We start from the raw sequence: 11,623 nt of genomic DNA, 5'->3' as shown, positions 1-11,623 counted from the left end.
TGGAATCTTTGCTAAAATGCAGTGAAGCAGGGCTTTGCTGCCATGGTGTGTGTGATGGTTACTTTTCTTTGCTTCCTTGTAAATTGAGGGGAGTAGCAGAGGCCACAAAAAGAAAGACGCTAAATTCTTGGCAATTCTTAAGTGCAGCTCAGCACTCGCAAAAATTGCTGAAACAGGGAGGGGAAGGGGGCCAGGTCCCTATGTGAGCAAAAGGACCTAAGTAGTCCCTCCTGCCCAGAGAAGCCCCATTCCTCCTCAGCCCACTGCGGGTGTGGACACCTCTCATCCTTCCCTTCCTCTCCCTGCTTCTGGGCAGGGTGCATTTTGTCCTAGAAGGGCTTCACAGAGCTCGGCTTTGGCTTTCAGTTTGATGTTCAGCATTCGGTGATATTTTTTCCTGCGTGTTAGCTTTCAGGAGCTGGGAAAACACTGACTCATCCCTTTGTAGGACCTGGTTCACTTCTCCACCCGTTGGCACTCAAGGCAATGCCCTTTGCTTTGCTTCCTGTTGGGGATCTCACAGGAACAGCCCTGGTCCTCTGGCCACTGGCACGGCAATCGGAGCAAGCTTCTAGAGCAAGAAGGGAGGATCAAAGAGGTAGGCGTGCTGCACCCACCTCTGCCTGTCAGTTCTTCATGGATGGAGCCTTGTTTTCAATTTCTGCTTCTGGAAGAATGGGCAGTTCTGCATCCCTTTCCTGAGCTCATAAGCCTGTTTCAGGCATTGTTGCAAGGAGTCTGAATATGGCATATGATCATCATATGCAGAGCAGGGATGATGTCTGCTTCCAACATGGGGTTCTCCTATGGAGGCTTGTTTCTGTGCATGTCCTGAGTGGGGAGAAGGACTTTGGTCAACAAGCTGCCACAGTAGTGCCTGGGAAGGAGCATTGAATTTACCAAGTACAACAAACTTCTGAAGTAGCAATTAATAGAAAGTGACCTAGAGGGGAAACTTATAAGGACTGGAAAAAGCAATTCAGCACCTACAAAAGCAATACATTGCATGTGAAAGGCACAGAGCTGCCCACTAACCCAGCACGTTCTGCTCCAGGGTCCAATTTGACCACGCAGCACATTGTAATGCTGAGTGAAAAGGAAAGCTCTCTGACATGACTTATTGTGCTATAAAGCGAAAAATACTCCTGACAGCAATGCCAAACCAAGGAGATGTTCTAACTGAGGGTGTTACAGCAAAAAAATATAATATTCTCATAGCATCTTTGTGAGTTTAACTTTCCGAAAGACTGTCTAATTTCAAGTAGCAACAACTCACATGCAAACACATGTGGTTGAATATTTCAGGTGGTGTTTCTTACTGTATATGCAAAACTGAAACTGAAGCAGGGTGGGATAGCCTAGGTACGACTCTGCTCTGCAACTGATTTTAACTATGGGCTAATAACCATGAATGCTGTGAGAACCCCATTTGAGTACAAGCAAGGAGAAGGAAGCTCTTTGCCATGAGGGAGCTGGCAGCTGGATTCTTTTGAGCTTGCCTGGGGAAGAGACTTTTTTTCTCTCTTGCCTCAGTCTCAGATCACAATGAAAATCCTGCTGGATTGTTTAAGGTTAGAGAGGAGATAATCAAACAGGTCAGAGAAGCCAACTCGGGTAAATTGGCTCTGAACAGCAAACAGGTTACTGCAGGAAACAGTGGTTTGGGGTCCTGTAGTAATCTTCTACCATTAGGTTTCAGGCAAAGCAATAAATGTACTGTTAGGAAAGGGGCATATTGTCTGCCTCCTGAATGCTTGCCAAGGCGCAATTGCATGTCATGCAGAAGATGAAATTGTAGTTCATGTTTCCACAAACACATCCTTGTTCTTAAGGCACTGTGCACACACACACGCTGCAGTAGAGGGAGGTTTCATTGACATTTCAAGTGATTCAGTGGATGACTAAGATTTCAGAGCATCAGACAAAAACGTATCTTCACTTTCTCAGCAATCCCTGTTGAAAAGGGGAGATGCAAGCATTTGTCCCAGATCATTAAACACGGCAGCGAGAGAGCTGGGTTCCAGCTTTGGTTCTGGTTCCTTGCTGCTGCTTTGTCCTCTTCCAGCAGACACAATTTTGCTGTCTCCCTTTACTTTGATCCAAGTAACTCTCCTGGAACACTGCAAACTGTAGGTTAGGATGCAATGGAGTTAGCTTTGTCAAATGAATACCACAGGAATTGCATGGCAGTAAAATTCCCAAGATCATGCTTCCTCTCATGCATCTTGAAGCTATTACCTGTGGGCTGTGGTCAGCGAGTAACATATCTGCTGCCCACTGGGAGCACAGGTGACCTCTGCACCCACCTGGGTGTAATTTGGCTTGAGGAAAACTTCATCCTGTGTTTGTTGCTACCTGTAAGACCCATGCTCATGTTTTCCTGCTGTTATCACGCTTGAAGGCTGCAGTGGCTTCACAGCTATTGAAGTAAAACCTGAAAGGCCTGGATCCCCTTTAATCTGCTGCAGGTATGAAGAAAGGCAGATGCTCTTTGGCCAGTCCCCAGTGCTCGCTGTCACTGGAGGGGCCCTTGCTTTTGCAGGGTGCTGATGAGCTGCTTATTAGCGCAGGCTGTGGTGGAGGAAGCAAGCTGAGCCGTGAGGCTGGGCTGCAGACTGCAGGTCACTTAGTCCAGCTGGCTGGGAGGGAGAGGAGAGCTCTAGGAAGGAGGTTGTGTGGTGAATAGACGTGCCCTGGAGCAAAATGGATCCTACAGGGCATGGGGAGGAGGACAGAGGAGTCTGGTACCTGCTGGTGGAGCTCTGCCTTGTGTGGAGGGTCAATGCAAGGTATGCACCTGGTTAGTTCATGGTGGGAGTCAGCAGTGCTTGACTGTTTTGATAGCTTCACTTTTTTTTTTTTTTTTTTAAAAGAGCTTGCTTTGCTTTTTGTATGCAATATTCTTGCAGGATGATAAAGTTATTGTGAGACTCTTTCCTTCTTGGGTTTTGGAGGTCCCCAAAAGCATTTGTTGTATTGTGGTGGCTCAAAAAATGAAGCAGTGGCTGATGTCCTCCTGCCTCTGCCAGCAACTGTGACTATGGGAGCAACCTCGAATAGCAATTTTATGTTAACATTCTTAATAGTAGAGGCAATGCTAGCCCTGATTTCTGTAGCTTTATTCCCCTTGCAGTGCTGAGGGAAGCAGCAACAATGGAGATGGTGCAGAGAGAAACGGAGTCTTGCAAAAGACCTGTTGTAGCTATGGCCTGAAATACAACCTGCACCTATGTGCTTTGGGCTCCTCTCCCTGGGGTTATGTTTGAGGTTGAACCATATGTCTATAGACTGTTTAGGTACAGCTTTATTTTTTATAAGCATAGTCACTTCTGCAAGGCAGTCCAGCTCACTTGTGCATGATGAAGGGTGTTGGAGCCCTCCCCTGCCTGCTGGAAGTGAAATCTGGCTGCTTCTTACAACTCCTCTCTCCTCCTGACCATGTGCCAGCCCCAGATCTCCCCTGGCTTCTAAAATACTCACAGCCAAATTATTCTCCTTTCCTGTTTGCTCTGACCTGCTTACTTCAAGGCAAAGCCTCTGCTTTGTTCTGTGGGATTACACAATTAAGCATATTTATTCAGCAAGTGTCAGTTTGGTCATATGGCTTTACAGCGTTAAACTAAACAGGGATGTAAATTGTTGAGAAAAAAAAAAAAGAGCTGTGATACATGAGGGATATTTTGGGGAGCTCTAAGGAGCAAACACAAATAAGTAACTGTCCTGGAAATTAATTTCCAAGAACCTGGTGGTGACAGCAGTGGGCTGAATATATCCAGGTTCACCAAAGGTGTGAGCTTGATCAACAAGGTTAACAGCGTGGGTCTTGGCCCTAAGCCCTCACAGAAACTAGTGATCAGCATCCTTTAAAGGACAGAAAATGTTTCAGCCACCAGCCATGCAGGCTTTTGGCTTTCTGAGCTTTCATACTTTATATAGAGTTTCTACGCAGCTAAAACTTCTTGCTCTACCTCTTAGTATTGATACAGTTTGGAAGAAGTGAAGAAACTGGAGAAGTCTGGGCTCATTCGCATGTTCTTGGGTCATCATTCCCCCTCCTTTAAGATGCTTTAAGAGGCAATAAGTCTTAACAGGTTATAAATTTGCAGTTACTGAGAATCTGTGTTGCATCGGGGAATGGCAGGCATACCCTCACGAGCTGTTGTTACAGACCTCTCATAGCTCCCAGCAAGGTGTTGGCTGCTGCCAGTTACTGCTTTGGTTGTGGGTGGTGTCAGGAGGCTCAGCTCCATGATCAGGTGCCTCTCATGGGAGGCCACGCTTTGTAGGATAGTATATAATATAAAGACACATGCACATTCAGGTGGACTTGCCTGGTTATAATATAAGATGAGGTGTGTTTGTTTTTAGGGTTTCAAGCTTTAAGTCATTTTTATCTCCCGATCTGGAAGCAAAACAGCTTCCATGTGACATCAGAATAACTAAAAGGATTTACTTCAGAGTGCACATGAGTTAAAGGTACTTTTAGGAAGTATGTTGCTGGGTCATTCCTTGGCCAATCCTTCTGGCCATCTTGTAACCCTGCATGCTGAGATGTTCCCAGCCTGAGGGGTGTCCCGCGGTGTCTCCTTATCAGCTGTGTGAAAGCACAGGCCTTGTTTAATAGGAAAATAGGATGGAATGTGCACAGACCAGAACTGTGATATTGCACAAGCTTTGTGCGAGGAGACAACACAAGGTGCACCAGCTCCAAGCTCTTGAAGCATGTTCCCACCAGTTTTTAGGCAGTGGCCTTCAAGGAAATTTTTCCTTCTCCAGACCTCCATCATCTCTTTGCACACTAGCAGACAACAGGTGCTGCTATGTAGCTGGATAGTTATTTTGCATCCCTTTTCTCTTACTGCTTGAGTATTTCTTGGGCGTCTTTTCTGTGGGAACTTTAACCTGATTCTTTTCACTGTAGGAATGTTACTCATTTTCCTGAATAATGAATAACTTCGAATGAACAGCTTTTGTGCAGGATGTTTCCCCAGCTTGTTACTGGCTTCCTCAAAGGGACTTCCCCTGGGACAGTCAGGGACTCAGGAAGAAGCCTAAAAGGGTTGGGGGCAGGAGGGAATGTGTGAGAAATCCCAAATGCATGGGTATCAGGGAGCTGGTGAGGGTTCACCAAATTGCCGTTTGTCTAGGACACAGCTGCAATGCAGAGGGCCCTAAGAAGGGTGGAGATGTCTGAGCAAGGATGCTGGGAGGCTTGGAGTGTGGGGCTGTGAGAGGGGTTGGGAAAGGAGGAAGGATGGAGAGCAGGTGGAGAGGTGAACCACAGTTGGGTGCTTCTCCTCATGGTCCTGTGCAGCTGGTGACGTATCTTGCCAGAACCTGGAAAAGCTGCTTTTCTGGAAGCTGCACAGCTTTCAGAGACAAAATATAGGGGGCCTCAGTTTTCAAACATTCGGTAGGAAGCAGAAGAGATTGAGTCATAGAACAAGTATGGATTTCTCTGGTGGGTGGAAGTTACTTGTCTTGTTTTCTAGGCTCAGGGATGGATGATGTGTTAGCGAATGTATTTGTGAGATAAAAAGGAAGATGAAGGACTGGGATATTAAATTAAGGCAGCCTGAAGAATGAGCACTAGAGACCAAGACAAAATCTTTGGGGAGGAAATAACCAAGTAAGGTGGAGGGGAAAGCCTGGTCTGTCTTGTTTGGGATGTGGCATGAGGTAGAAGTAGGGCCTATCTGAGAACCTTCAAGCACAACTCTCAGGACTGCTGGGCTAGGACCTCTGCTACTCAAATAGCTGTACAAGGGGGGCTGGTGCTCGTGCATGCCCTCTGGTTCTCCTCCAAAGCCCCGCAGCATTGCACAAGCCACCCGAGATGTGACCCCTCCACAGGGCCTCCTTCCACCCTGCCCCTGCGCTGCCATACATGAGGAGCAGTGTGGCCTGGGGATATTCCTGCACCTCCAGTCCTGCTTCTCCCACCACCAAGTCTTCTCATAGCCTCTCTGGCCCCTGTTGTGCTACCAGAAGCAGGATTCCCAGGTGAGGTGGGCAGACAGAAAGCCGCGCCTGGCCTAGGGACCATGTGCACCTGCGGTGTGGCCTGTGCAAGTGCCTTCACCAGAGGGAACGAGGTGCTGCCTCCTGAATCTGGGAGGTTCAGGAGCATGGGCTCCAGCCTCATGCTTCGCCTTACTGGCACTAAATTACTGACACCATTACTAAATACTCATTAAGGATTGTGGGGTATCCTTAAATATCATCCTTATTTATACGTGAGGGAGCTGAACCACAAGGAGATAACAGGACTCCCTGGAGATAAACAAGTGTGAGAGGGCACAAGGAGCCCAGAAACAAAGCAGCAGGGAGAAGCAGGGAGCGCATTAAAATGTTGTAGCAGAACATTCACAGTTGCTGTTTCCCCCATGGTGCTAAGAAATGCATTGCTGCCACGTGGCTCCAACGAGGCCTCAGACTGTGCCCTAGAAAAAGGGAAGGTGTGTAACTTCTGGCAGAGCAGAGGGAGCCATACCTGATGTACACCTTCCACGAGGCCCCGTGGCAGCCCCTTTGTGACTCTAACCCCAAGTGATGTTTCTCAGAATTGTGCCAGAAACCCTTCATGTGCAGCTTGGGATGTCCAGCTAGCTGTAAAGCCAATGCTGCCCAAAGAGAGCAACGCTACAGAACACTTCAGTACTCTAATCTCTTTCATTCTTTCAGTTAGTTTTATTTGTAAAACTTGTATAAAAATCCCTCAAAACGGGTCTGGTGAAGCAGGGTGGCTTTCCCAATGTTGGCCACCTTTCTGTACAGGAACAACACAGAAGTAGTGAGACATCCATACAGCAAAGCAACTGGACCAGACAGCTACAAAAGGCACTGTCACATCACTGACATCACGAAACTTGGTAGTGACATAAGCTCACACGCACTGCTGTCCGAAAACTTATTACAGAACTTCAGTACCATAATTTAGTAACCAGGCTATTCACAGTGTGTAGGGGGGGAAATTCAGGAAAACTTACAAAAGCTACACTTCAAAATTTGAAATACTTACAAAGGAGCAAGGACAAATCTGACACTGAAAACAGAAGCTGGCAGGTTTTTCATCTACAGCTACAGTAATATCTTTATAGTGACTACTTCCAGACAAACCTTGCACTAGGCAAATCTATTTCTAGAATAAGGGAGAATAGAAGTAGTTCAACGACTTTAGGGAAAAGGAGACCAGTTTTGAAGTAAAGCAAAAAGGTCTGCAGTAGCATTTAGGGCTACAGGGCAGTGGAAGAGCGAAGTGGCTGCTGGAGGAAGGGTGGTGGGCATGGTATCCTGCGGCAAAGCAGGGTGGCTAGCACGGCCTCCTGGTTCCAGGGACCTGGGACAGTAAATATCTATAGTTCATAACACACAAGTACTGGGGTAAGGGACAAAGCACTTGGTGTAGAAGTAAACGAAGGCAAGAAATTCTCTATAGTAAGAAAATACCCATACAAAACTGTCTTTTTTGTAAAGGCCTGGCCCTCTTATGTACCCCTGTATCTGCAAAGTGAGCACAATAAGCTCAAATGATCTCCATGTGATTTATTCCCAAGATGGGTTTTGACTGTGAACTTTGACTTGACCTCAGCCACATCTGGCTTTCTTTCTACTTCCAGCAAAGAGTCCAAATCTGAATCCAGATAGCATGGGTGCAGGACTGCAAGGTGACCCCATCAGGCTGTCTGCTTGGTTCAGTTCTAAAACAAGGCTGTGCAGGCAAAGCTACAAGTGACCAAACTAGACAGTCTGAGGGGGAGAAAAAGGGATTTTATTTCAGCATACAGAGGCTGAAAGGCTTTCAGATCATGAACAACACTGACAATACAAAATTAAGGCTGCTGTGAGGAGTTCTTGGTCCTTGCCTTGAAAATGACCAAATTTAGTAAATTTATGCTTGTTGAGTGCATCTTATTTTTTGAAGCAGTCAGCCAGCTGCTGCAAGCACACTGCAATACTAGCTAAAAGGCAGCTGGTTTTGTGGCATTACTCAAACCTTCAGACCTCTTAGCCAACTGAGAACTTTTCCTCCTGGATTTTACTATTTTCCTGTCATGAAACATGTTCTCAGGATTTTGCTGTCATGGCTGTTAATGTCCTGGGTGTAAAATAAGGCTGGGGAAGGTGGGAGGGTTATTCCATCCTTTTTATTGAAGGATAAATGGGGAAGATAGGGATGCCAGGGCTCAAAACCGTGCAACGTGGCACGGAGGAAACAGTGGCTCCATCTACTTGCCTCCTCCAATGCTGGGCATGTTATCTGTGGGACAATGAAGTAGGGGAAGAAACAACAGAGGCTCCTCCAAGGCCCTCCCCTGTTCTTGCCCAGCCTCTTGTACCATAGCAGCTTCCTAAGAGTTCAGATTTACCTTGGTAAAATACTACCTACTAAAACTAAACTCTTTGTCAAAGTACTTACAGATGCAAAATTCAATTTGCCTTGACAATGCCATAATACTCTGGATTCAGAAAATGCAGTCTATGTAGTAAGTCTTCCTGCGTCACATAAGCTATTTATCATTTGACTATCCATGCTTTACAGTAACATACTTTCTGTACATGTGTCTGGATGTAGCACCAGCAATTAAAACAGAGGTAAGTTTGCTTGAAGTGGTGTAGCACTTCTATTGGAACACAGGAACAGGGCACTTGTGAGTTGTTTTTTTCTCCCCATCCATGTCTCATTTCTGCACTGAGCCTTGCAAGCTCAAGCTTTCTGCAGCTTGGAGGCCTCATGCTGCTCAAAAAGTGTCTTGATCCTCTGTAGGCTCAGGTGACCTGCAGAAGAAGTGGGTGTTGTCTGCTGTGTTGACTTATGTTCCTGTATTCCCGAATTTATTTATAACAAAAGTCACAAAATCCCATTTCTGCCCAAGCCTCCTCCCAAAATGCTACCATACTGAACTCACTAGCCATGCTATACTTATCTTCAAAGCAGGATGACCCTTTCCAGAATTCAACTTCTTGAAACACGTACTGTACAGATAAAGATGTAGAACAGTGTTACAAACCGCTGGGATAAAGATGATAACTTTGCTACCTGTTTACAGTCATCAAAGCAGTGATACCATTTTTCTTTTAATGCTAAATCTCCTAGTAAAAAAATCAAACTTTTTATAGCTTTTGATCAGAGCTTTAATCCTATTGCACAAAGACCTGCTTCTGTGCACTGTGATTAATTCTTTACTTTTTGTTGCTGTTGTTGCAGTGATGACCAAATAGGAAAGAGTTGTGCAGTGATGTAGCATAATCTACAACAGTGCAATCACCATGAGCTGTGAAAGCTGACTAAAGACAGAGCATATATGAATAGACAAAAGGGGAATCTCCCCTTTTTCTTTTCTTCCACCTCTAAATCTGGATGGGAAAAGGTAGTATGTTACAAAAGAAAGTGTCAAGCACTATGTCTAGCCTACAAAATAGAGTAGATAACTGGACAGATCACTGCAAAGGAATTCCGAAGCCAAACTTAAAAAAAAAAAAAAAATACACAAACTTAGAAAACAAAACAAAACGAAACACAGCAGTATATAACCACAATGCAAAAGGAACATAAAGGGACATTTTCTGAATTCCATGTATTCTAGGCACCCCTCCCTCCTTCCCCACCCCTTTTAAGTCCATTCTTGTAAACTCTGAGAAGTCCTCTTCTACATCCTCAGTTTCACAGAGTGAATGGTTGACTAATACTGTTAATTTATGAGATCCTGGAGCTCCTCATCAGTCAGCTCATTGACTTCCATAATCTTTTCCAAGTGTCCCATATAGCGGGCATGATCTTGCAGAAAGTGTGGTACCCTCATGTTCTCAGTCACAGCCAATCCTTTCAGGCGGTCCACATCCTCATATGAGATCTGCAAAGAAGGACATGGGTTAATTCTGCACTGTAGTCCTGCTACTTATTTGCTGTGGCTCTAAATTACATTTTGTAGATGACAAAAGATTTCAGAGCAGGGGGATTTAAAAGCTTGTGAGATTCCTTTGAAAGCAACCCTAGAGCATGGGTGCCTCAATGGAAGATTTGAAAAAAGTGTAATTTTAGCAAATGCCTACGTAATTCCCAATTCTGCTTTTGATTATATAAGTGAACAGATGCACATAAACCTGAACAAGACTGACCTACAACAGCTGCAGGAATACAGAGGGAAAGGATGGAACACATGAATCCTGGGGTCTCTTCTCAAAAAGGTGGAAATATCGATATGAGAATGGAGAATACGCTGGGCCTGCCACTGAGGAACAGGAAAGGGAGTGAAGACAGGCATGGAACAGGAAGCAGGCAGGCCTAGGCTTTGGGAAAGGCAGGGTGCCAGGTGACCTGAACTCTTGTTTTTGTTTTCACTAGCAAATGTGCTTATGCAAAGCTAAATTAAAATGCATCTCTAGTAACAAACTAACCACAGCTTGGGCAACCTTAAAAATTTGTTTTGTTTTTTTTTTTTTCCCTTATTTAATAGGGTAGAAATTAGTTTTGCCTCTTGGCATCAAAGCCTTCTGGGTATAGGTGTGACATTTTAAAAGTTTTTTCCAGCTGCTACAAGGCCTACTACTTATTTTCTGTAATGGAAGCTGAGATTTTTTTGCCATAGTCTTATGATTCTACAAGCTAGGACCTCAAATCTTTGAGCTCACAATAGCTCAAGGTGCTGCAAGTGATAGTCCAGAAAAGTACAAATGCTTTGACTGTGCAGTAGCTACACAGGCTGTCCTGCAAACACAGAACTGGTCTCCTTGGGCAAACATCCAGTGTGATGAAATTCATGTGGTTGTTGCTTGTCTACAAGCTGCGTGTGCTGAGGCGCCCTACAGACAGAAGCATATGTGCTGGCAAAAACACAAGCCTGGCCCTGCTTACTAACTGGCACATCCTATTTCCTCACAGCAGGTTTGTGCCAGGTGGCTTGAGAGTGGAGCCTGCACCTTTGAACCTTTTTAACCCAAGTTTTTTCTACGGAACTGAGCGCTGCTCTGTCAGAGCTCCCTGGAAACAGCCTGCCCTCTTAGCAGGTGGTGGTTCCTATTTTGAAAAGGTTAAAGCAAGCACAAATCTTCCACCAGTGTGTAAGAGACATCGAAGGGCTCTCTGGAAGGATAGATAGGTCTAATCCAGATTGCTAAACCCACTCCATAGGGGCGGTCAGATGTGGGGTGCATGTCTCACTGGTGATAACGGGAACAAAGTCTGCAAAGAGAATGAACTTGCCTCTGAGCAGACTTGTAGGCTTTTCTAGTTGCAATGACTAGATGCATCCTGATTTAAAAAAAAAAAAAGAAACTCTACGTATGTCCAGGCTTACTCAAGTCACTCAGATTCTGCTGTTTGAAGACAGTGGGGCATTACACCTCAATTACTGTATTTAGAAGTAGATACAGGGGAGCTATACAAGATCATACAATCTCTCAAGAGGCGCAGAACCAAATTAGATTAAATATGAACCTTCTCTCCTGTCCTACTTTTAAATTCTACCTCTTTTCCTCAAAAGAAAAAAAGAAAAAAATATTTTTACCTCATACTTATATTCAAGGGTTTCTGCTACTGCTGCAACCAAGAAACAGGTATCTGTGATTCAAGGTATGGTTTGATAGGGATTGCTGTAATTGCTAAAACCCACAAAAGATGATG

General features: G+C 45.0%; 1 protein-coding gene across 8 annotated transcripts in view; it reads right to left on the bottom strand.

Moving 5' to 3' along the window:
- Window positions 1-6,669: 6,669 nt before the first annotated feature.
- MATCAP2 (microtubule associated tyrosine carboxypeptidase 2) overlaps window positions 6,670-11,623 on the bottom strand; it is a 30,492-nt gene continuing 25,538 nt past the window's right edge. For all 8 annotated transcript variants that reach the window (XM_083823541.1, XM_083823542.1, XM_083823545.1 and 5 more), the window contains one exon: window positions 6,670-9,854. In XM_083823541.1, coding sequence (XP_083679667.1) covers window positions 9,693-9,854 — 162 coding nt within the window. In that variant the 3' untranslated portion in view covers window positions 6,670-9,692. The remainder of the gene's footprint in view (window positions 9,855-11,623) is intronic.

The sequence above is a fragment of the Anser anser genome (genome assembly GCF_964211835.1).
Source record: "Anser anser genome assembly, chromosome: 2".
Taxonomy (NCBI): Eukaryota; Metazoa; Chordata; class Aves; order Anseriformes; family Anatidae; genus Anser; species Anser anser.
Note: the sequence above shows the minus strand (reverse complement) of the source record. Positions and strands in the feature narration are given on the sequence as shown.